This window comes from Phocoena phocoena, chromosome 1 (genome assembly GCF_963924675.1).
Source record: "Phocoena phocoena chromosome 1, mPhoPho1.1, whole genome shotgun sequence".
Lineage (NCBI taxonomy): Eukaryota > Metazoa > Chordata > Mammalia > Artiodactyla > Phocoenidae > Phocoena > Phocoena phocoena.
The window spans coordinates 42,027,275-42,054,177 of NC_089219.1; the positions used below are offsets into that span (position 1 = coordinate 42,027,275).

At 37.2% G+C, this 26,903-nt stretch overlaps 1 protein-coding gene across 1 annotated transcript in view; it reads right to left on the reverse strand.

Moving 5' to 3' along the window:
- Nucleotides 1-26,903, reverse strand: part of FAF1 (Fas associated factor 1) — a 499,684-nt gene that overhangs the window by 260,207 nt on the left and 212,574 nt on the right. The window contains exon 5 of the mRNA XM_065875930.1: nt 10,880-10,971. Coding sequence (XP_065732002.1) covers nt 10,880-10,971 — 92 coding nt within the window. The remainder of the gene's footprint in view (nt 1-10,879; nt 10,972-26,903) is intronic.

Here is a 26,903-nt window from a genome sequence, read left to right on the forward strand (position 1 = left end):
CAAGAAAGTGATTACAATGAATGACCATGGGATATTGCCCACTCTAAGGAAGAAAGAGAGGACATGAAAGAGGTAATGATCATGAAAAGATGGTAGTAACAATGGATTGGAGGCCTGAATAAGGCTGAAGGATTGTTAGGGTTAGGATACTAACCTAGGAAGTGGGCTAGAAAGACGAGAGACTATTAATAGAAAATGGAAGCTTGAAATTAGTATTTAAGAATTGTTTTAATTAAATGACAAGACCACAGGAAGGTATGGCTGACATAGGATGGGAAAAAAAGATCACTGTAGAAAATAAGTTCAAGAAACTAAGAGGCCAAGATGTTAGAAGAATCATTTACAAGGCTATATTAATAAGAATTAACACAGAGAGCAATTATAAACCAGGAACTAAAAATCATCAGAAAATGAGGAAAGATGACCTCAGTAAGTAGGTGATACAATTTTTTTTTACATGAAAGTCAAAGCTGAAGGTTTTTTAGAGAGGAAGGACTGGAAATGGAAATGAGGAACAATGAGAACACACGTCTAACGTTAGTCCAGTGGTATGATGGCTACTGCAGAAAAGAAATTAACACTGAGAAGCGTACAGAAAAACAATGTGATCAGAAAGGCAGATTTCAGTCAGAGGATAGATAGTGAAGAGAATGTGCAGGGAAGAGGTTAACAATAAGAGGAATTTGAATTTGGTTAATGATGAATAGTTCCACAGGGCATAGCAAAAAGGTTTCAAGCACTGTAAAGGAAAAAGAATAGAGACAGATATGGGCTGTGCAAAGGCTATGGAGGTTTGAGTGCGGGGTGAAGTGGGAATCTGAGACTCCTTGCAGTGACTTGCATAAACAGGAGGAAAAGGCATAATGAAATTGGTTCTGGTTGAATCAAAGCAAATAATAATGTCAGGGCTGAAAGTGTTGGAAAGAAAGGTGGAGTAGATATCTAGGAACCCCTTTTAACCCTGCAGATGGAAGTAGGGACACCTAGGAAGGGCTGATCTTACCCAAGCACAGAACATAATGAACTTATTCTTGACCCCTCCATGAGAGGGCCCATCTTACTAAGGGCACGGTCTTCCTTCACAGGCTTTGGGACTTACTCTTGACTCATATTAGTTATTTCTTAAATAAAAAGAAATACTTACTCATTATTTGCAATACACTCTGACATCTTTTATCCTATTTCTTTTTCCTTTTAATACTGGCTATAACCCACTCAGTTAACTTCAAAACTCACTAATGGCTTGTGACCCATGGTTTGAAAATAAGACACTGTAGTAGGTAATTAATCATAACTTCACAATCATCCAGGAAGCCCTGAAGTTCTGAATCTTTTTGTCAAATATATGAAAGTCCTTTTGAAATTCATCTATTTTACCTTTCAAGAGTTCACGTGCAAACAAACAAAAAAAACCACATGCATATATACACAGGAAAGTTATTTTTACCATTTTTCATCTTCCATTATTTTACTTTGAGGATTATTGATAACTGCTTGGTCTTACCATTTGATCATTATTGTCAGTTTGCCATGCCATCATCCAAAGATTTTCCACTAAACCTTCCTTCTCAAACCACATATGATATGGTGAAATAAATGGATGCTTTCTTTAAGTCATTCAGTCATTCCACAAACATTTATTTGATGCCTGTTATATCAGGCATTGGATATCTAATGGTGAAAGAAACAGACATGGTCCCTCTACTTATGGTGTTGTGATGGGAAACGCTGGGATGGGAGCCTTTTATACAGAGGTCTGTTACAGAAAGTAACATTTTAAGCTGAGACTTGATTGAAAGATGAAAAAGAGCCACCCATGTGAAGAATTGGGTGTAAAGCATTCCAGGCAGTTAAACAGCATCTGTCAGGTAAAGTTATAGAGAGCTTGAGCCTATTAGAAGAATTAAAAAGAGGTTTCTATGGCTGCAGCTTGGAAAGAGAGGGTATGAAAGGCTTAAGATGAGGCTGTAGATGTGAACAGAGGGTAAATAATACAATACCTTTTAAACCATGGTGAGTAGCTTGAATTTTATTCAAAGTGCAATAAAAAGTTATGTTTTACCAGGAGAGTGATATAATTTGATTTATATTTTTAAAAGCTCATTCTGGCTCCTGTGTTGAGAATGCATTGGGAGAACCCAAGAAAAAAAGCTGGAAAAACAATAATGAAGCTATTACATTGTTCCAGGCAAGATATGCTAACAGCCTGGATTAGGCAGTGCAATAAAAATACTGAAAAGTGGCCATGGTTGAGATATATTTTGGAGATAGATGCTATAGGACTTACCAAAGGATTAGGTGCTTTTGAAATTTTTAAAAAATTTATTTTATTAGGGAATTCCCTGGCAGTCCAGTGGTTAGGACTCAGCTCTTTCACTGCCATGGCCCGGGTTCAATCCCTGGTCAGGGAACTAAGATCCCGCAAACTGCACAGGATGGCCAATAAATTAATAAATTAATTAATATTTATTTTATTGAAGTATAATTGATTTACAATGTTGTGTTAGTTTCTGAGGATTAGGTGTTTTTCAAATGGGAAAAGATTAATGCCCACATTTTTGGATTTAGCACTGGTGATATAGTTCTGCCATTTATAGGGGAAGACTGGTGAAGAAATGGCATGGGAAGGAAAATCAAGAGTTCCATTTTAAACATGTTAAGTTAAAGATGCCAATAAGGTATGCAAGCATAAAAGTGAACTACCAATTTGGATATGTGAATTCATAGAAGTATAGCCTGGAAATATAAATTTGGAAGCAATCAGAAAATTAATGGCATGGAAATTTCACCTACAGAAAAGAGTACATAGAAATAAGTAACTGAAAATATTATTGATAACAAAGACTAAGTTCAAATACAGTCAGCCCTCCATATCCATGGGTTCCACACACAAGGATGGAAAGTACTCAGAAAAATTCCAAAAGTTCCAAAAAGCAAAACTTGAATTTGATGCACATCAGCAACTATTTACATAGCACTTACATTGTATTAGGTATTATAAGTAATTTAGAGATGACTTAAAGTATACAGAGGATGTGTAGGTTATATGCAAATAAAATGCCATTTTAGGTAAGAGACTTGAGCATCCACGGATTTTGGTATGGGGTGCAGTCCTGGAACCAATCCCCTATGGTTACTGAGAGACAGCTATATTAGAACACATAGCTTTAAGAACATTTTCAACATGATTGCCTTTCTCTTCACAAACTAACGAAAATGCCATGTAAGGCTGATTCACATCCACAGGTCTCTCAATAAATGAAGGAATAAATGATATAGCTATGTAAACTAATACATTTTGGTGTTTTACTTCTGCCAAAGTTGTTGATTTACTCAGTCAAGACTTATTTTTATTTTTTAATCCACATTTCAATTAGAGCAGCCATAAAGCAGCAGGGATCAGTCAGCTACGGCCTGTGTGACAAATTCAGCCTAGTGCCTGCTTTTGGATGGCCTGTGAGTTGAGCATGGTTTTTACTTTTTTTTTTGCGGTACGCGGGCCTCTCACTGCGTTGCAGAGCACAGGCTCTGGACGTGCAGGCTCAGCGGCCATGGCTCATGAGCCCAGCCACTCCGCGGCATGTGGGATCTTCCCGGACTGGGGCACGAACCTGTGTCCCCTGCATCGGCAGGCGGACTCTCAACCACTGCGCCACCAGGAAAGCCCTACATTTTTAAATGTTTGAAAACAAATCAAAAGAAGAGTATTTCATGATATGTGAAATTATATAAAATGCAAATTTCTGTGTCCACAAATATTGATTTATTGGAACAGTCATGCTCACTCTTACACAAATGGTCTGTAATTATTTTCAAGCTATGACAGGAGAATTGAGTAGTTGCAACAGAGACTATATGGCCCAAAAAGCTTAAAACATTAACTACCTGGCTCTGTACAGAAAAAGTTTGCTGATCCCTAATATAGCACATCACTAATTTGTACCTAATTTATAAATATCTTGCCAACCTGAAATTTCTATAAATAACTTACTGAAGTACTCAGAACATCTCTAAATATCAAATGAACTCACATATAAGTATTTATAAGCATAATGTCTACCAGAAGCAATTGACAAAGAATTGAACCAAAAGATGAAGATTCTAAGTTTCTGCCTGGTACTGAAGTACCAACTCAGTAACTACTCTGAAAAGATTTGATAATTATTTCTACCTCAAACACCTAAAACTCCTGAGTTAACTCATTTCTTTCCATCACTCCCTACTCTCTCTGTCAGAAAAAGAGTAAGTGTGTGAAATATTTTATGCCTAAGGCTGCTACTGGGTCCTTGAGAATAGCAACTACTACCTTAAAATTGCAACACTTTGTACAAATTCTTAAAATATAACTCATTCTATGCACCTGACCCTATCCAAGTAAACAATGAAATATTCTTACCATTTAAATTTTCCGAGTTAAAAAGATTTCCTATTATCTTCCTTGTTCCATAAACACTACTGGACATAAATGTATATACTGTGTATGACTTCTTTCAGGCCAATAAGTAATTGTTCAATAAATTATTATTCTAGGCTTTCCCGCTTAAGGCGGGAAATGAGCTGCTGACCGGAGTGGTGAGCAGCCTTGCTGACCGTCAGAAGAGTGACCTAGTAGAGCCAATCTGCAAGGAAAGGAAGGGCCAAATACAGCAACTTTTTCATGGCTATAAAAGGGAGAGCTTGACATGCCCACACCACGGGACCTCTAGAAACTTTCCTGAGCCGTGTGGCTGACAAGGTCTTGGTGCTCCGGCCAGGTGTAAGGCCAGAGCCACTGAGGTGGGAGAGCCGGGTTCAGAACACTGTATCACCAGAGACCTCCCTGACCCACGTAATATAAACCAGTGAGAGCTCTCCCAGAGATCCCATTCTCAACGATAAGACCTGGCTCCATTCAATGGCCAGAAAGCTCCAGCACTGGACACCCCATGCCATACAAGTAGCAAGACAGAAACATAACCCCACCCATTAGCAGAGAGCCTGCCTAAAAACAGTAATAAGTTCACAGACACCCAAAAACATACCACCGGACATGGTCCTGCCCACCATAAAGACAAGACCCACCTCATCCATCAAACACAGGCACCAGTCCCCTCACCCAGGAAACCTACACAAGTCACTGAACAAACTTACCCACTGGCGACAGGCACCAAAAACAATGGGAACTACGAACCTGCAGCCTGTGAAAAGGAGACCCCAAAAACAGTCAGTTAAGCAAAAGGAGAAGACAGAGAAATATGCAGTAGATGAAGGAGCAAGGTAAAAACCCACCAGTCCAAACAAATGAAGAGGAAATAGGCAGTCTACCTGAAATAGAAGTCAGAGTAATGATAGTCAAGATGATCCTAAGTCTTGGAAATAGAATAGAGAAAACACAAGAAACGTTTAACATGGACCTAGAAGAACTAAAGAGCAAACAAACAATGATGAACAACAAAAGAAATGAAATTAAAAATTCTCTAGAAGGAATCAATAGCAGAATAACTGAGGCAGAAGAACAGATAAGTGACCTGGAAGATAAAATAGCGAAAATAACTACAACAGAGCAGAATAAAGAAAAAAGAATGAAAAGAATTGAAGACGGTCTCAGAGACATCTGGGAAAACATTAAATGCACCAACATTCAAATTATAGGGGTCCCATAAAAAGAAGATAAAAAGAAAGGGGCTGAGAAAATATCTGAAGAGATTATAGTTGAAAACTTCGCTAATATGGGAAAGGAAATAGTCAATCAACTGCAGGAAGCACAGAGACTCCCACACAGGATAAATTCAAGGAGAAACACTCCAAGACATATATTAATAAAACTATCAAAAATTAAATACAAAGAAAAAATATTAAAAGCAGCAGGGGAAAAGCAACAAATAACATACAAGGCAATCCCCATAAGGTCAACAGCTGATCTTTCAGCAAAAACTCTGCAAGCCAGAAAGGAGTGGCAGGACAAATTTAAAGTGATGAAAGGGAAAAACCTGCAACCAAGATTGCTCCACCCAGCAAGGATCTCATTCAGATTTGATGGAGAAATTAAAACATTTACAGACAAGCAAAAGCTAAGAGAATTCTACACCACCAAACCAGCTTTACAACGAATGCTAAAGGAACTTCTCTAGGCAGGAAACACAAGAGAAGGGAAAGACCTACAATAACAAACCCAAAACAATTAAGAAAGTGGTGACAGGAACATGCATACTGATAATTACCTTAAATGTAAATGGACTAAATGCTCCAACCAAAAGACACAGACTGGTTGAATGGATCCAAAAACAAGACCGTATATATGTTGTCTACAAGAGACCCACTTCAGACCTAGGGACACATACAGACAGAAAGTGAGGGGATAGAAAAAGATATTCCATGCAACTGCAAATCAAAAGAAAGCTGGAGTAGCAATCCTAATATCAGATAAAATAGACTTTAAAATAAAGACTCTCACAAGAGACAAATAAGAACACTACATAATGATAAAGGGCTCAAACCAAGAAAAAGATATAACAATTGTAAATACTTATGCACCCAACATAGGAGCACTTCAATACATAAGGCAAATGCTGACAGCCATAAAAGGGGAAATCAACAGTAACACAATCATAGTAGGGGACTTTAACCACCAACTTTCATCAATGAACAGATAATCCAAAATGAAAATAAATAAGGAAACACAAGCTTTAAACAAAAAGGACTTAATTAATATTTATAGGACATTCCATCCAGAAACAACAGAATACACTTTCTTCTCAAGTGCTCATGGAATATTTTCCAGGATAGATCATATCTTGGGTCACAAACCAAGCCTTGGTAAATTTAAGAAAACTGAAATCATGTCAAGTATCTTATCCAACCACAATGCTATAAGACTAGATATCAATTACAGGAAAAAAAACTGTAAAATATAAACACATGGAGGCTAAACAATATACTACTATTAAATAACCAAGAGATCACTGAAAAAATCAAAGAGGAAATCAAAAAATACCTAGAAACAAATGACAATGAAAACATGATGACCCAAAACCTATGGGATGCAGCAAATGCAGTTCTAAGAGGGAAGTCTATAGCAATACAATCCTACCTGAAAAACAAGAAACATCTCAAAATAAACAACCTAACCTTACACCTAAAGCAATTACACAGAGAAGAACAAAAAACCCCCCAAAGTTAGCAAAATGAAAGAAATCATAAAGATCAGATCAGAAATAAATGAAAAAGAAACGAAGGAAACTACAGCAATGATCAATAAAACTAAGAGCTGGTTCTTTGAGAAGATATACAAAATTGATGAACCATTAGGCAGACTCATCAAGAAAAAAAGGGAAAATGACTCAAATCAATAGAATTAGAAATGAAAAAGGAGAAGAAACAACTGACACTGCAGAAATACAAAGGATCATGAGAGATTACTACAAGCAACTCTAAGCCAATAAAATGGACAACCTGGAAGAAATGGACAAATTCTTAGAAAAGCACAACCTTCCAAGACTGAACCAGGAAGAAATAGAAAATATAAACAGACCAGTCAATAGCACTGAAATTGAAATTGTGATTAAAAACTTTCCAACAAACAAAAGCCCAGGACCAGATGGCTTCACAGGCGAATTCTATCAAACATTTACAAAAGAGCTAACACCTATCTTTCTCAAACTCTTCCAAAATATAGCAGAGGGAGGAACACTCCCAAACTCATTCTACAAGGCCCCTACCACCCTGATAAAAAAAACCAGACAAAGATGTCACACGAAAAGAAAACTACAGACCAATATCACTGATGAACATAGATGCAAAAATCCTCAACAAAATACTAGTAAACAGAATCGAACAGCATATTAAAAGGATCATATACCATGATCAAGTGGGGTTTATCCCAGGGATGTAAAGTATTCTTCGATATATGTAAAACAATCAGTGTGACACTCCATATTAACAAGTTGAAGGAGAAAAACCATATGATCATCTCAATAGATGCAGAAAAAGCTTTTGACAAAATTCAACACCCAGTTATGGTAAAAAACCTCCAGAAAGCAGGCATAGAGAGAACTTAGGTCAACATAATAAAGGCCATATATGACAAACCCACAGCCAACATCGTCCTCAATGGTGAAAAACTGAAACCATTTCCACTAATACCAGGAAAAAGACAAGGTTGCCCACTCTTACCACTATTATTCAACATAGTTTTGGAAGTTTAAGCCACAGCAATCAGAGAAGATAAAAAAATAAAAGGAATCCAAATCGGAAAAGAAGAAGTAAAACTGTCACTGTTTGCAGAGGACGTGATACTATACATAGAGAATCCTAATGATGCTACCAGAAACTACTAAAGCTAATCAATGAATTTGGTAAAGCAGCAGGATACAAAATTAATGCACAGAAATCCCTTGTATTCTTATACACTAATGATGAAAATTCTGAAAGAGAAATTAAGGAAACACTCCCATTTACCATTGCAACAAAAAGAATAAAATACCTAGGAATAAACCTACCTAAGGAGACAAAAGACCTGTATTCAGAAAACTATAAGACACTGATGAAAGAAATTAAAGGTGATACAAGCAGATGGAGAGATATACCATGTTCTTGGATTGGAAGAATCAACAGTGTGAAAATGACTCTACTACCCAAAGCAATCTACAGATTCAATGCAATCCCTATCAAGCTACCAATGGCATTTTTCACAGAATCAGAACAAAAAATTTCACAATTTGTATGGAGACACAGAAGACCCCGAATAGCCAAAGCAATCTTGAGAAAGAAAAATGGAGCTGGAGGAATCAGGCTCCTTTCCTTCAGACCAACTACAAAGCTACAGTCATCAACGTAGTATGGTACTGGCACAAAAACAGAAATACGGATCAATGGAACAGGATAGAAAGCCCAGAGATAGATAGACCCACGCACATATGGTCACCTTATCTTTGATAAAGGAGGCAAGAATATACAATGGAGAAAAGACAGCCTCTTCAATAAGTGGTGTTGGGAAAACTGGACAGCTACATGTAGAAGAATGAAATTAGAACACTCCCTAACACCGTATACAAAAATAAACTCAAAATGGATTAAAGACCTAAATGGAAGGCCAGACACTATAAAACTCTTAGAGGAAAACATAGGCAGAACACTCTATGACATAAATAACAGCAAGATCCTTTTTGACCCACCTCATAGAGAAATGGAAATAAAAAGCAAAAATAAATAAATGGACCTAATCAAACTTAAAAGCTTTTGCACAGCAAAGGAAACCATAAGCAAGGCAAAAACATAACCCTCAGAATGGGAGAAAATATTTGCAAATGAAGCAACTGACAAAGGATTAATCTCCAAAATTTACAAGCAGCTCAAGCAGCTCCATATCAAAAAAACAAAAAACCCAATCCAAAAATGGGCATAAGACTTAAACAGGCATTTCTCCAAAGAAGATATACAGGTTGCCAACAAACCCATGAAAGGATGCTCAACATCACTAATCATTAGAGAAATGCAAATCAAAACTACAATGAGGTATCACCTCACACCACTCAGAATGGTCATCATTAAAAAATCTACAAACAATAAATGCTGGAGAGGGTGTGGAGAATAAGGAAACCCTCTTGCACTGTTGGTGGGAATGTAAATTGATACAGCCACTATGGAGAACAGTATGGAGGTTCCTTAAAAAACTAAAAATAGAACTACCATTTGACCCAGCAATCCCACTACTGGGCATATACCCTGAGAAAACCATAATTCAAAAAGAGTCATGTAGGGTTTCCCTGGTGGCGCAGTAGTTGAGAGTCCGCCTGCCGATGCAGGGGACACGGGTTCATGCCCCGGTTCGGGAAGATCCCACATGCCGCAGAGCGGCTGGGCCTGTGAGCCACGGCCGCTGAGCCTGCGCGTCTGCTCCGCAACGGGAGAGGCCACAGCAGTGAGAGGCCCGTGTACCGCAAGGAAAAAAAAAAAAAAACCGAGTCATGTACCACAATATTCATTGCAGGTCTATTTACAACAGCCTGGACATGGAAGCAAGCTAAGTGTCCATCAACAGATGAATGGATAAAGAATATGTGACACATATATACAATGGAATATTAGCCATAAAAAGAAATGAAATTGAGTTAGCTGGATGGACCTAGAGTCTGTCATACAGAGTGAAGTAAGTAAGTCAAAAAGAGAAAAACAAATACTGTATGCTAACACATATAAACGGAATCTTAAAAAAAAAGGTTCTAAAGAACCTAGGGGCAGGATGGGAATAAAGACGCAGACATAGAGAATGGACTTGAGAATACAGGGAGGGGGAAGGTAAGCTGGGACAAAGTGAGAGAGTGGCATAGACATATATACATTACCAAATGTAAAACAGATAGCTAGTGGGAAGTAGCTGCATAGCACAGGGAGATCAGCCTGGTGCTCTGTGAACACCTGAAGGGGTGGGATAGGGAGGGTGGGAGGGAGACTCAAGACAGAGTAGACATGGGGATCTATGTATATGTATAGCTGACTCACTTTGTTATACAGCAGATACTAACACACCATTGTAAAGCAATTATACTCTAATAAAGATGTTAAGAAAAAAATTATTATTCCAAGGCACTTACTGACATCATATGAGGTTTGAGAAAAATGTAAAAGCTCTCAAAAAAGAATGTCAAATTAACTCCTATAAAATAGTTACAAGTAGGAAAAACATGCCACTTACATATCTAACTCACTTAAAACTGTTGTTAGTTTACTATGAAAATGTTTTAGCTTGAAAAACATTGTTTGCTGATTCCTTAAACTCAGCTACTATTACCAAACCTACAACTGACATATGTAACAACATTAATAAAAAACAATTTTATACATCATTTAGTCAATAGCATAACTTAATTTTCTTTTATTTTTATGCAGTTACTAAACTCACACTGTCTTCCACATCTCCAGTCTTCCAGCCTTTTAACAGCATTTTAGACACAGGTATCTGAAGTTCATTTTCTAGAATCTGTTTAATTTCTCCTGTACGAAAAAGAGGAGACCAGATATTACTAACAAAATAATGCAATAAATATTTGTTCATATCCAGAGCTAGCATTAATATTAGGCATACGGTCCACAGTCAATGACATCTGTCTGATGAATGCATATGAAAAATTTCAGTAGTCAAAATTTCAAATCTTGATCATACAACATGTTGTGCCATTGAAGAACTAAGGCTCCACCATTATGATAAAAGACTCCACAATTACTTAAGTACCTTTTTAAAAAGAAACAGATATCAGTGACTGGGGGTTTGAAAGGAAATAATCTATTTTAAACCAACTGATAATATCTATATGTGCTCAGCATATGGTAGGAGTAGTTGGTAAAGTACAAAACTTGAGGCATTATAGTATAGGGAAAGCAAATTGTGGAATGAAGACTTGGGCTGAAGTCTTATCTTGAAGAAATCAAATAACTTGCCTTTTTTTTTTGCATCTATAAAATGGGGAATAATATTGTTTATCTCATCTACCTCTAAGATAAGATTTTTTGCATCTATAAAATGGGAAATAATATTGCCTATCTTATCTACCTCTAGGGTTCAAGGGTGAAAGGAGATAACATCCATGAATGTAGCTGGAAAAAAATAATAAAGTCAATGTATATAATCTAGAAGACAATTTAAACTGTGCTGAAGAGAAAAGCAGCAAAATTTCAGAAAAGAAAAAAATTATGGTGGATCAAATAGAGAAAGTTTTGTGAGACAGATGAGACTTAAACCCAGCTTGAAATACAGCTGCATTTAAACCAAACGTGAAGTATAGCCGGGTTGTGAAGGAGAGCCAAATCAAAGGCCAGGATATTCTATTCAGTGAAGACAAAGACCAAAAGGTAAAAAGGAAAAAATGAAAATGATGCTAATGAGAAACAGTGAGGAATCACAATTTTCCCAGTACTCCATAAATTACTTTTCAGGAATCGAGTCTACTTATAAATTAACCAGCTAATTTCTGGTACTACAGTATAATAAACAGATCATTAAATCAGAATGTACAAATATTTCATATATATGCTTTTATTAGGTTGGTTAGTCTATAATTATAGATTAACACATAATTCAATTTCATTTATATTAAGTGATTGAACACTGCAGAAAATGATTATACTATACATTAAAAGAAAAGTAATTCCATGCTGATAAAGGAAAAGATGGCGGGTGAAGCTTACACTATACAAGTTCTATGGAAGCACAGCTGCCTAAGCAAGCAATGCTACAATCAAACCCTTCATGGCCTTAGTGACATATTTTTACTTTCCTAAAGAAAATTCCTATCTAGGCACTTTGGATAGCGATTAAACATCATAAAAAGAATTGTGATTCAACATTTTATTTTAGAAGCACAAAATTTATCAACTTTGACCTTCAAAAATATCACTGCTGACAAAGGATTGTTCTGTTCATGGAAATGAGAGAAAGGTGAGCTATACTTCTTTTACCAAATACATATAAACACTGCCTTTTCATTTGTGACTAAGGTTGCTATTTCTAAAGCTGTACCTATCTGGAACTGGGCTTATGCGCTTACAAGCCTGCCCAGTGCTTTCCTCTTAGAAACTTATCTTCACCTGACACTTCCTGCTTAAACTCTTGGAGACACCCTTAGCATTCATAACCTAAAGGAAAGGAAAAACAAAAAGAGACTTTAAGTTAAAGTCCCAGTTACAAGCTTGGGTAACATATAATACAAAAAGTCTTTTGTTCCACAGGTAGAAAAGAATAGAAAACAAACCCAGAGCCGTGACAGCAACCTGAGTTCCTCATATTCAAAAAATTCTTCTCTGTTGGTCTCAACTTCTTCTTCTCTAAAGTAGGAATAATAACTATAGTACCAATACTTCATTGGGTTGCTGTATTAAATGACATACGGAATGGAAAATACTTTGTGTTACTATGTGTCCAATACATAAAATGGACTCAAAAAAGGTTGTTAGCTTTAAGTCATATTAATTAAGGTAATACACACATAAGTGTCTAGCATAGTATCTAGCCAGTATAGGTTCTCAATAAATAGTTGTTGTTTTAAGAATATCCAAAATATTTTAGGGCAGTGAAGCGCTAGAATGCAGCAAGTTTCAGAGCCAGTTTTTATATCCAGGTCTGCCTGACTCCAAAGATCTTAACACAAGATGGCACTCCTGTATGTTACTTCGAAAACCGAGAAGATATGCAGATGTCATCAAGGAACAGTCCACTGACTGCAAACCATATATCTGATAAGGGTTTAATACCCAAAATATATAAAGAACTCATATAATTCAATAGCCAAAAAACCCCCAAATACTCCAATTAAAAATGGGCAAAGGACTTGATTAGACATCTTTCCAAAGAAGATATAAAAATGGCCAATAGGGGGCTTCCCTGGTGGCGCAGCGGTTGAGAGTCCGCCTGCCGAGGCAGGGGACACAGGTTTGTGCCCCGGTCCGGGAGGATCCCACATGTCGCAGAGCGGCTGGACCCGTGAGTCATGGTTGCTGAGCCTGCTCGTCTGGAGCCTGTGCTCCGCAACGGGAGAGGCCACAACAGTGAGAGGCCCGCGTACCGCAAAAAAAAAAAAAAAAAATGTCCAATAGGTACATGAAAAGATGCTCAACATCACTAGTCACTAGGGAAATGCAAACCAAAAACCATAATGAGGTATCATCTCATACGTGTTAGAATGGCTACCGTCAAAAAGTAAGAGATAAATGGCGGAAAGGATATGGAGAAAAGAGAACTCTCATGGGATTGTTTCCTTCTATTCTTACTTTGCTGCGAGTTTAATTATTAAAAAACACGAAAATTTAAATATTGTTAAGTACTGTCAAATGCTTTTTCCTCCATCTATTGAAATGATCAAATGAATTTTTTCATTCATTGTACTAATATATGGTGAACTACAATAATGGATTATATACAAATTGTTAAACAAGCCTTATAGTCCTGGGTAAAGCCCACTTGACCGTGAGTTATATTATATACATATGTATATATTTTTATTATATTTAATGAATTCAATTTACAAATATTTGTAAAAGATTTCTGCCTCTATGGTTGTAAGAAATAGTCTGTAATAAGTTTCCTTTTCCTGTAATGTCTTTGTCTGGTTTTAGTATCAGGGTTAATGCTGGTTTCATAAAATGAATTAGGCAACATTTCATCTTTCTCTATTTGTGAATGACTGCTAACATTTTTTCCTTAAATATTAGACAAACTTTACCAGTGAAGCCATCTGGGCTTGGGTTTTCTCGGGGAAAGGTTTTGATTGTTAACTATCAATAACTTTATATATTAAATGTAGAGTTACTCAGATTTAAAATTTTTGCTTCTGTCAGCTGTAATAACTTACACCTTTAAAAAGAGTTTTTCTACCTTTTTAATGTTTCATGTAACCTTTAAATTTACTGGCCTAAATTTGCTCTTAATGTTGTCTTATAATCCATTCAATGTCTTTAGGTACCTTTCATTTTCAATATGATAATTCCTTGTTAATTCCTTGTTAATTCCTCCACACTTCCCCTACCACATCTCCAGGGAACCAGTGATTTGATTTGTGAATTAGCTTGAATTATACAGAATTTTAGATAGAAGGAATTTCAGAATATTCTTTTAAAATCTGGCTTCTTGCACTCAAAATACATTGTCTGAGATTCTTCCACATTGTTACACGTAATGATAATCCCTTTCTTATTACTAAGTAGTATTCCATTGTATGGATATACAACAATTTGTTTATCTATCCACTGGTTATGGACATGTTGTGTTTTCCACAGTTTGAGGCTATTACAAATAAGTTGCAATGAACAGCAACATACACGTCTTTGATGGACATATGATTTCATTTCTCTTGGGTAAATACCTAAGAGAGGGATGGCCAGTGTATTTTTAACTTTGTAGGAAACAGTCAAACTCTTTTCCAAACTGGTTTCTACTGTGATGTCTTCAAGTTCACTAATCTGTTCTTCTTGAATATCTAATCTTCTGTTAATCCCATCTCAAGACATCATGGTCTTAACCTCTAGACATTTGATTTGGGTTATTTTTACTTTTTCAATTACTTATGATTTTAAATCCTTCCTCTCTCTTTTTGAACATAAGTAATATAGCTATAATAACTGTTTTAATGTGCTTAATCTGCGAATTCCAACATCTATGTCAATTCTGGGTTGTTTTTGGTTAATTGATTTCTCTTCTCAGAATGGGCCAGCTTTTCTCCTTCTTTGTATGCTTGGCAATTTTTTACTGGATATGAGACATTGTGAATTTTACCTTGATGGGTGCTCAATGTTTTTTATTCCTATAAATATACTGAGCTTTGTTCTGGGAGGCAGTTAAGTTCCCTGGAAACAGTTCAGTGCTTTGGGGTCTTTGCTTTTAAGATGTTGGTACCACCTGTGCGGTATTTAATCTACGGCTAATCTTGACACTACTGAGGCAAGAGCCTTCTGAGTACAGCTGACCCTTGAACAACACAGGTTTGAACTGTGGGGGTCCACTTATACATGGATTTTTTTCAACAGTAAATACTACAGTACTATACAATTCACAGTTGGTTGAATCAGTGAGTGAGGAAATGCAGGTACAGAGGAATGAAGTACATGGAGGCCTGACTATAAGTTATATGTGGATTTTAAGCTGTGCAAAAGGTTGGTGTCCCAACCCCAGTGTTGTTCAATGGTCAACTGTATTCTATCCAAGGAATGAGGGCATTGGTCAACTGTACTCTATCCTCTATGAATTATGAGGTTTTCCAATCTAGCTGGTGAAGGTAAATCTGGTTCCTGCAAGCAGAAGGGTGGGCTGGGGTGGGGTAGGGACACTTTTCCTATTTCTTAGCTGGAAGCTTTAATCATTGCCTTTGGAACTACCTTCTTTTGTAATTAAGCATGTGAACCATAAACTTCCATCTCAATACCACTTTGTTAGCATCAAACAAACATTGATATGCCACGTTTCCATCACAATTCAGTTCAAAATATTTTCTAATTTCCTTTGTGATTTCTTCTTTGACCTATGCTTTACTTAGAAATATGTTGTTTAATTTCCAAATATATCAGGATTTTCCAGATTCCTTTGATTTCTATTTTAATTCCACTGTTGTTAGAGAACATACCTCACATGATTTTTAAGTCACTTTAAGTCACCGTGACTTGTTTAATGGCTGAGCATATTTTCTACCTCAATGAATGTTGCAAATGCATGAGAAAAGAATATGTATTTTCCTATGGTTATGAGAAGCATTTTATACATTTCAAGTAGGTCGAACTGGTTGATATTCTGTTCATATTTTCTGTCTGTTGTTCTGCACATTACTATAAGAAAGGAATGTTATCTCCAATTATAATTGTGGATTTGTTCTTTTCTCCCTGCAGTTCTATTGATTAGTTTTGTTTCACATACTTCCAAGCTTTTGTTATTATATACACACATATTTAGGATACTTACGTCTTTGTGATTAATTGACATTTTCATCATTATGAAATGTCCCCATTTATCCCTCATAATATTCTTTGTCCAGAAGTCTACATCACTTAATATTAGCATGATACCATAATGTTGTTAATATAACATACATATTGATTACTATTTTCTAATATGTATATTTCAATCTTATGCTTTATACGTAAAGTGGGTTTCTTGTACATATATCACTGGTTTTCCTTTGTTATCCAGTCTCACAATCTCTACCTTTCTCATAAGGATGTGAGATCATTTATATTTATTGTAATTATCTATAGTCTTATTTGTTTTCTATTTGTCCTGATTTTTTTTCTTTTATCATCTTTTTCTACCTTCATTTGCATTTATCGAACAGTTTTAGATATTCCATTTCATTTCAAACCTTGACTTAATAACCATTATGTGTGATTTATTTTTAGTGATTATTCTAGGGTTTAGAATATGCATATTTAACTTCACAGAGTCCACCTTCAAGTAACACAGGACTTGTCTTACAACAGCATACTTCCTTTCCCCTTTCCTATTCTTTGCATTGTTTTCATACATTTATCTCTACATAATTTACAAAACACACAATACATTGCTCTTACTTTTACTTTATAATGTCATTTATCTCTTAAAGAAATTAAAAAGAAAGAAAATATTTTGTATATACCCAAATCGTTACCATTTCTGGTGCTTCTCATTTCTTTGTGTTAATCTAATTTCCCATCTGGTATCATTTTCTTTCGGCCTGAGGAACTTCCTTTACTATTTCTTGTAGTTTTTGTTTGTGTGAAAAAAATATCTTTATTTAGTCTTCATTTCTGAAAGATATTTTTGTTGGAGATAGCATTCCAGGTTGACATTTTATTCCTCTGGCACTTAGAAATATCACCAAATTGTTTCCTGGCTTGCATTGCTTCTGATAAGAAGTCTGTAGTCATTATTTTAAAATCTTCTTTTTTTCCCTATATGGAATGTGTCCTTGTCTCTTCACCTCTGGCTACTTTAAATTTTCTTCTACTACTGATTTTCAGCAGTTTTAATATGATGTGGTTTCCTTTGAGTTACTCCTACTTGGAGTTACTAAGCTTCTTAGATCTGTAAGTTTACAGTTTTCATCAAATTGGGATTGTTTTCTGTTATTATTTCTCTAAAATTTCCCCCTTTCTATTAGCCCCTCTGTTTGGAGGAATCTAATCACGTATATATTAGGCCACTTTTTATTGCATGACAGGTCACTTAAGCTCCATCCTTTGCCCTCTCCCCTGTATTTTTGCTGTGTGTACTTCACTGTACGCTGTTTTTATTGCCATGTCTTCAAATTCATTGATCTTTTCTTTAATAGCATCTATCTGTTAAATCCTTCAGGGTAAATATTTTATTGCAGATCTTAAATTTTAGTCCTAGAATTTTCCTTTGGTTTTTTCCAATTCTTTATTCAAGTTCTTGATTTCTTTTAAATCCTTAAACATATTTATAACAGCTGTTTTAAAATTCTCCCAATTCCATTATTTTTGCCATTTATGAATATGTTTTTATTTTCTAATTTTTATTCAGGCTATGGGTCACATTTTGCTACTTCTCATGTCTCCTAGTTTTTGACTGAACGCAAGACATTATGAAAATTACATTAATGAGGGTCTGCATTTAATGGTTTGCCCCTAAGGAGTGTAGAAGTTTATTTTGACAGGTCCTTACATTTCATGCATATAGGCTGATCCTTTTGAGACATCTTTATGACATTATTTTGGCGCATCTAAAGCAGTGATTCTCAAAAGTATAGTTCAGAAATTTGGGGGATTCCTTGAGACTGACTGTACAAAAGTAATGATCACTAGGTTCAAAAGCATTACCCCAATTCTATCAAGTAACTATTAATTACTGAGCCAATTTATAGGCCCTCTCTGGGCCTCAAATTCCACATTAATTTTTTTAAAAAAGCTAAGAATACATTTCATATTAATGACGCCTTGTTCCATTTTTTTGAATTAAAAAATATCAACACAACATGGCACCAAAAAGTAAGAACCAACCCCAAAGAAAAATGAGACTTAGTCTACCAGTAGACACAAGAAAATCAAACCTGTCACCTAGAAAAAACAAAATGAGAAATAATATATCATGTGGATTTTTCTCAAGCACAGTTCTCAAAAGCGAATTTCTTCCTCCTTTGTTCAAATCACATTTTTTGTAATGTCAGAAATCTTCTACTGCCTCCATTCATTTCCTTATTTTAAACATTATAAACCACCAACCCCTACAAACACTTGTTTCAACTGTGAAACTATTCTTTTGAGAAAAATCAGATTAAGATTCTATAGCAGAAGCAACAACATTAGACTTTCAGGGCTAGAAAGGACCCAGCTCAGAGGCTGTTTAAAATCATTCTGGGATATGACTTACCCAAGAACAAGTAGTAAGTTAATGGCAAAGACTACAAGGCAATGTTCCATTGTTTTTCCCTCTATACCTTCCCATCTCAGATGGTCAAAGATGCAGCCCTTGTATATCTTGCTGCTCAAACATATAAATTTAAACAAAAAGATCATTTCTGTAACACCTGTAATTATCAACAAGAATCATAAATATGTGCATATGTAGGCAGTCTGAAACAAAAGGATTCCAGAAAACGCTACTCATTTTTAGGTTATTTACAGTGTGTCAATGGGTCCTACAGGATTTGAGATTATACCCAACAATGCATACAAAACACTCTATAAGATTGCTATAAAGGCTGATGTTTAATTGTGTCTGTAAGATTAAAAGACAGAAGTCTTTTTTTCCTAAATATTAATGTTCCCCTTAGTACAGAAAGAAACCTAATGATTATAACTAACATGTAAGGGAAGTATTTAAAATAATTTTACAGGGAGAAAAAGTTCCAGTCATTTATGAGGCATAATGATCAGTAAAGATTATCAAACACTTTTCATTAGAAACTTTGTTTTCTGTTTACCTCTTTGCTTCTTGTATTGTAGAACCTTTACCCAAATAAAGACACTCTGTGCTCACTATCCATACAGCAGAATTGTTTTAGTTCAGTGGGTAACAGACTGGGCTAAAAGTCAAAAGACAGTGACTGGCTGTTCTGGAGTCTGCTACTAACTATCATGGCAGGGCAGCCTCCCTGAGTTTTAAGTTTACATACCTGTAAAATAAAGCATTTAGACTAAATGTCCTCTAAGGGCTCTTCCAGTTCTAAAACCTCACGTTCACATTCTACCCAATATGTGTACGGCACTAAGTTAAGCACTTTGGAAAATACAGAAACTGAGTAATATGTCAGAATGGGAAGGGTTTCCTAAGCACAAACAGAAAGAAAAACTGTGAAGGAAAAGTCCAATACTGTAAAAATAAAAAACTTCTGTATCTTGAAAAGCACAATAAAATGAAAATATAAATGGGGAAAATATTTGCTAAACAAGTAATGGATGAAAGGATAAACTCATTTATAAAAAATTCTTATAAATTTTTTAAAAATTTAAAAGAAAGTCACAATAGAAACATAAACTTACATACAAAAGAGCCAATAAACCTAGTGTATTAACTGAGGAGTAAAAGAAAACTAAACTGAAAACATAAGATACCATTTATTTCTAAACTGACAAAGCTTTTTTTCTTTTCCTTTTTATTGTAATAAAAGATACATACCATAAAAATGTGCCACTTTAAAGTGTACAGTTCAGTGACATTAAGTACATTCCACATTGTGCAACCACCATCACTATCCATCTACAAAACTTTTCATCAGCCCACAGTGCAACTCTGTATCCATTAAATAACTCCCCATTTCCACCTCCCCCCAGCCCCTGGTAACCACTATCTACTTGCTGGAATCTGACTATTATAGGTATCTCTTGTAAGTGGTATAACACATATTTGTCCTTGTTGCATCTGGCTTATGAAACATTTAGCATAGTGTCTTCGACATTCATCCATGTTGTAGTATATGGCAGAATTCCATTCCTCTTTAAAGCTGAACAATATTCTACTGTATGTACATACCACATTTTGCTTATCCATTCAGCAGTCGATGGTCACTTGGGTTGCTTCTACTTTTTGTTCTGTTTTTCTGTAAAAGTTCCTACTTTCATTTATTTGGGGTATATACTCAAAAGTGAAATTGATGGATCATATGGTAATTCTATGTTTAATTTTTTTAAAGAACTGCCATACTCTTTCTCCAGCAGCTGCACCATTTTACATTCCTACCAGCAATGCACAAGGGTTCGAATTTCTTCATATCCTTGCCAACGCTTGCTACTTTTTGTTTGTTTGGTTGTTTTTTAGAACAGTCATTCTAAGGGGTATGAAGTAGTATCTCACTGTGGTTTTGATTTGCATTTTGCTGATGATTCATGTTGTTCAGCAACTTTCCATGTGTTTACTGGTCACCTGTATATCTTCTCTGGAGAAACAACTATTCAAGTCCTTTGCCCATTTAAAAAAATTTTTTTATTAAGATATCATGGACATATAACCATTGTGTAAGTTTAATGTATACATGGGTTGATTTGATACATTGAAATATGATTACCACTGTAGCATTAGCTAACACCTCTATCATATCACATTATTATCATTTCTTTTTTGTAGTGGGAACAATTTTAATTGGGTTGTTTTTTGTTGCTGTTGAATTGTATGAGTTCTTTATATATTCTGGATATTAGTCCCTTATCAGATATATGGTTCAAAAATATCTTCTACCATTCTGTAGGTTGCTTTTTCATTCTATGGATAGCATCCTGTGATGCACAACTTCTAAATTCTGATGAGATCTGATTCACTTACTTTTTCTTTTGTTCCTGTATTTTGGTATCATATACAATAAATCACTGCCAAACCCAATGTCATGAAGCTTTCCCTTATATTTTCTTCTAAGAGTTTTATACTCTGATCTCTTGAGGTCTTTGTTGGTTTTGTTTTTTTAATATCACAAACTACTGGCAAGACTATAAATTAGTATACTGTTGATGGCAATTTAAAATAAGACTTCTCTAAAGAGTAATTTGGTAGAATATATCTAAAACTTTTAAAATGTGCATCCCCTCTCATGCAGAATTGCACCTCTAGGCATCTCTATGTAGAAAAATAATCACTGAGGTTCAACAAACTTCACTGCATTATGTTATAGTGAGAGATCAGGAATGGAGGGGAGCTCAAAATAACCAGCAAAAGGAAAATGCTACGATAAATCATAGCACAGGCTTTAAAAACTGTGTGCTTCAAGAGTATTTTAAAATATGGAAAATGATGATGATATAATACTACAAGTAAAAAAAAAGCAGTTTCTAAAGCATCAAATATAGTATATCTCAAATTTGTAAAACATAGATTTATACAACAGACATAGAATGAAACTGGAAGTAAATGCAGCAAAATGCTAACTGTAGTTAAAAGTAGAATTACTGGTAATTTTTACTTTTTCCACACTTTTGTCCATTTCATAAATTTTCTACAACAAACAATGGAGCAGGAATGCGGTTGGAAATGAATTATTCAAAAACAGAGGAAGGCAATTTCTATCCTAGGACTCAAGAAAGAAAGAGTGAACAAAGCAACTAATACCTGTTGAAAGTCTTTCTTCTAAGTGCCAGATTGCAACCATGTATATTGAGGAACTTGTTATTCATTCATTTTAAGCAAGAAAATCTAGCAGTAGAGCAAAGAATTGAATGGGAAACAGAAAAGAGGAAACCTATTAGCAGAGGGTATTAAAACAGCAAGATAAGAAAAAGTGAAGGAAAGTATAAACTGCTTATGTTGAAAATGGAAAAGGTGATGCACAAGACAGTAATCTGTGAAAGACTCTTTAGCAATGTTTCTTAAGACATAGTTCTTCAATTTCATCAGAATCACCTGTACTATTTGTTTTCAAAAATGCAGATTTGTGGGCTCTACCCCATTATAGAATTAGAATCTAAATCTATAGTATTTGGCCCAGGACTTATACATTTAATCAATCCCCCATTCCCTTCCCAAGGTGATTTTTATGCATATAAAATTAGAAACACTCCTATGGAGCTTAATAAATGGTAGAATCTGAAGATGAGAGGGATGGAGGAATAGAAGAAATGGCTTAGCTATCAAGCATGTTGGTACCAGCTAGATGTTGCTGTGGACTGTCCATAATCCACAGCTTTGCCACAGAACTACTGCTTCATACTAGATTACCTTAATAATCACTTCTGTCTAAAGGTGGTGGCTTTCTGTCATACTACCCAACTGCTTAATTTGTCCTTTGGGGACTGTATTTTTTTAACCCCTGAAGCTGCTTACCGTAAAAGCTTAACAAACATTTTAATGTCAAGCCTATCCTTAAACGACTAGAAGAGCACCTGGCACATAGTAGGCATACAATGAAATCAGAACTAGGTACTTACAAGGGAAGGAAAGCAGTAGGGCTAGAAAGGTAGGATAAGACCAGATAAGAAAGGGTATATGTGCCACGGTAATGCACTTGAACTTATCCAAGAGGCAGTTTGATGAGATGGTATCTGACAAATGTATACTCCTGTAAAACCACCACAACGAAAATAAAGAACACTGCCAACATGGGCTCTTCGGTGGGGCTAATGAAAGACTCTGGGAGGGCTCACATCAAGGAGTACGTCCCAGAACTTCTGCTGCCAGTGTCCTTGTCCCCACGGTGAAACAGAGCCACTCCCAGCCTCTGCAGGAGACCCTCCAACACTAGCAGCCATTTCAGGGGAAATGTAAGCAATCTGTCCTGTTCCTCTGATCTTAGCCTGGAGTTCTGGTGTCTGGAAGCACTTCTCATCGCTCAGAAAATACATCAGATATACAACTACACGTGGAACAACTCCTACAGAACACCCACTGAACGCTGGCAAAAGACCTCAGACCTCCCAAAAGGCAAGAAACTCCCCACGTACCTGGGTAGGGCAAAAGAAAAATTAAACAGAGACAAAAGAATAGGGACGGGACATGCACCACTGGGAGGCAGCTGTGAAGGAGGAAAGGTTTCCACACACTAGGAAGCCCCTTCGCGGGTGGAGACTACAGGTGGCGGAGGGGGGAAGCTTTGGAGCCGCGGAGGAGAGCACAGCAACAGGGGTGCTGACGGCAAAGCGGAGAGATTCCCGCACAGTGGATCGGTGCCGAACAGCACTCACCAGCCCGAGAGGCTTGTCTGCTCACCTGCGGGGCCGGCGGGAGCTGAGGCTCGGGCTTCGGTCGGAGCGCAGGGAGAGGACTGGGGTTGGCGGCATGAATACAGCCTGCAGGGGGTTAGTGCACCACGGCTAGCCGGGAGGGAGTCCAGGGAAAAGTCTGGACCTGCCAAAGAGGCAAGAGAATTTTTCTTCCCTTTGTTTCCTGGTTAGTGAGGAGAGGGGATTAAAAACGCTACTTAAAGGAGCTCCAGAGACGGGCGCGAGCCATGGCTAACAGCGCGGACCACAGAGACGGGCATGAGACGCTAAGGCTGCTGCTGCTGCCGCCACCAAGAAGCCTGTGTGCGAGCACAGGTCACTATCCACACCTCCCTTCCGGGGAGCCTGTGCAGCCCGCCACTGCCAGGGTCCCGGGATCCAGGGACAACTTCCGCAGGAGAACGCACGGCGTGCCTCAGGCTGGAACAACGTCCTGCCAGCCTCTGCCGCCGCAGGCTCATCCCACACCATGCCCCTACCTCCCCCTGGCCTGAGTGAGCCAGAGCCCCCGAATCAGCTGCTCCTTTAACCCTGTCCTGTCTGAGCGAAAAACAGATGCCCTCCAGCGACCTATACGCAGAGGCGGGGCCAAAATCAAGTGAGCCCCGGGACCTGTGCGAACAAAGAAGAAAAAGGGAAACCTCCCTGCAGCCTCAGAAGCAGCGTATTAAAGCTCCACAATCAACTTGATGTACCCTGCATCCCTGGAATACCTGAACAGACAACGAATCATCCCAAATTGAGGAGGTGGACTTTGAGAGCAAGATTTATTATTTTTTCCCCTTTTCCTCTTTTTGTGAATGTGTATGTGTATGCTTCTGTGTGAGATTTTGTCTGTATAGCTTTGCTTTCACCATTTGTCCTAGGGCTCTATCCGTCCGTTTTTTTTTGTTTTTTTTTTTTTTTTTATTTATTTCTTTAACCATCTTTATTGGGGTATAATTGCTCTACAATGGTATGTTAGTTTCTGCTTTATAACAAAGTGAATCAGCTAGACATATACATATGTTCCCATACGTCTTCCCTCTTGCGTCTCCCTCCCTCCCACTCTCCCCATCCCACCCCTCCAGGCTGTCCCAAAGCCCCGAGCTAATATCCCTGTGCCTTGCGGCTGCTTCCCCCTAGCTATCTACCTGTCCGGTTTTTTTGTTTTGTTTGTTTGTTTGCTTTTACTTTTCTAAAAAAATTTTTTTCCTAATAATTATTTTTTATTATAATTACTTTATTTTACTTTATCTTACTTTAATTTATTTTATTTCTTCCTTCCTTCCTTCCTTTCTTTCTTTCTTTCTACTTTTTCTCCCTTTTATTCTGAGCCCTGTGGATGAAAGGCTCTTCGCGCTGCAGCCAGGAGTCAGTGCTGTGCCTCTGACGTGGGAGAGCCAACTTCAGGACACTGGTCCACAAGAGACCTCCCAGCTCCACATATCAAACGGCGAAAATCTCCCAGAGATCTCCATCTCAACACCAACACCCAGCTTTACTCAACAACCAGCAAGCTACAGTGCTGGACACCCAATGCCAAACAACTAGCAAGACAGGAACACATCCCCACCCATTAGCAGAGAGGCTGCCAAAAATCATAACAAGTACACAGACACCCCAAAACACACCACCAGATGTGGGCCTGCCCACCAGAAAGACAAGATCCAGCCTAATCCACCAGAACACAGGCACTAGTCCCCTCCACCAGGAAGCCTACACAACCCACTGAACCAACTTTAGCCACTGGGGACAGGCACTAAAAACAACAGGAACTACGAACCTGCAGCCTGCAAAAAGGAGACCCCAAACACAGTAAGATAAGCAAAATGAGAAGACAGAAAAACACACAGCAGATGAAGGAGCAAGATAAAAACCCACCAGAACTAACAAATGAAGAGGAAATAGGCAGTCTACCTGAAAAAGAATTCAGAATAATGATAGTAAAGATGATCCAAAATCTTGGAAACAGAATACAGAAAATGCAATAAACATTTAACAAGAACCTAGAAGAACTAAAGATGAAACAAGCAACGATGAACAACATAATAAATGAAATTTAAAAATACTCTAGATGGGATCAGTAGCAGAATAATTGAGGCAGAAGAACAGATAAGTGACCTGGAAGATAAAACAGTGGAAATACCTGCTGCAGAGCAGAATAAAGAAAAAGGATTAAAAGAACTCAGGACAGTCTCAGAGACCTCTGTAACAACATTAAACGCACCAATATTCGAAGTATAAGGGTCCCAGAAGAAGAAGAGAAAAAGAAAGGGACTGAGAAAATATTTGAAGAGATTATAGTTGAAAACTTCCCTAATATGGGAAAGGACATAGTTAATCAAGTCCAGAAAGCACAGAGAGTCACATACAGAATAAATCCAAGGAGAAACAGGTCAAGACATGTATTAATCGAACTGTCAAAAGTTAAATACAGGGCTTCCCTGGTGGCACAGTGGTTGAGAGTCCGCCTGCCGATGCACGGGACACAGGTACGTGCCCCGGACTGGGAAGATACCACATGCCGCGGAGCGGCTGGACCCGTGAGCCATGGCCGCTGAGCCTACGCGTCCAGAGCTTGTGCTCCGCAGTGGGAGAGGCCACAACAGTGAGAGGCCCGCGTACCACAAAAAAAATAAAAATAAATACAAAGAAAACATATTAAAAGCAGCAAGGGAAAAATAACACACAAGGGAATCCCCATAAGGTTAACAACTGATCTTTCAGCAGAAACTCTGCAAGCCAGAAGGGCCTGGCAGGACATATTTAAAGTGATGAAGGAGAAAAACCTACAACCAAGATTACTCTACCCAGCAAGGACATCATTCAGATTTGATGGAGAAATTAAAACCTTTACAGACAAGCAAAAGCTGAGGGAGTTCAGCACCACCAAACCAGCATTACAACAACTGCTAAAGAAACTTCTCTAGGCAAGAAACGCAAGAGAAGGAAAAGACCTACAATAACAAACCCAAAACAATTAAGAAAATGGAAATAGGAACATAAATATCGATAATTACCTTAAATGTAAATGGATTAAATGCTCCCACCGAAAGACACAGACTGGCTGAATGGATACAAAAACAAGACCCATATATATGCTGTCTACAAGAGGCCCACTTCAGACCTAGAGACACAGACAGACTGAAAGTGAGGGGATGGAAAAAGATATTCCACGCAAATGGAAACCAAAAGAAAGCTGGAGTAACAATTGTCATATCAGACAAAATAGACTTTAAAATAAAGACTATTAGAAGAGACAAAGAAGGACACTACATAATGATCAAGGGACTGATCCCAGAAGAAGATATAACAGTTGTAAATATTTA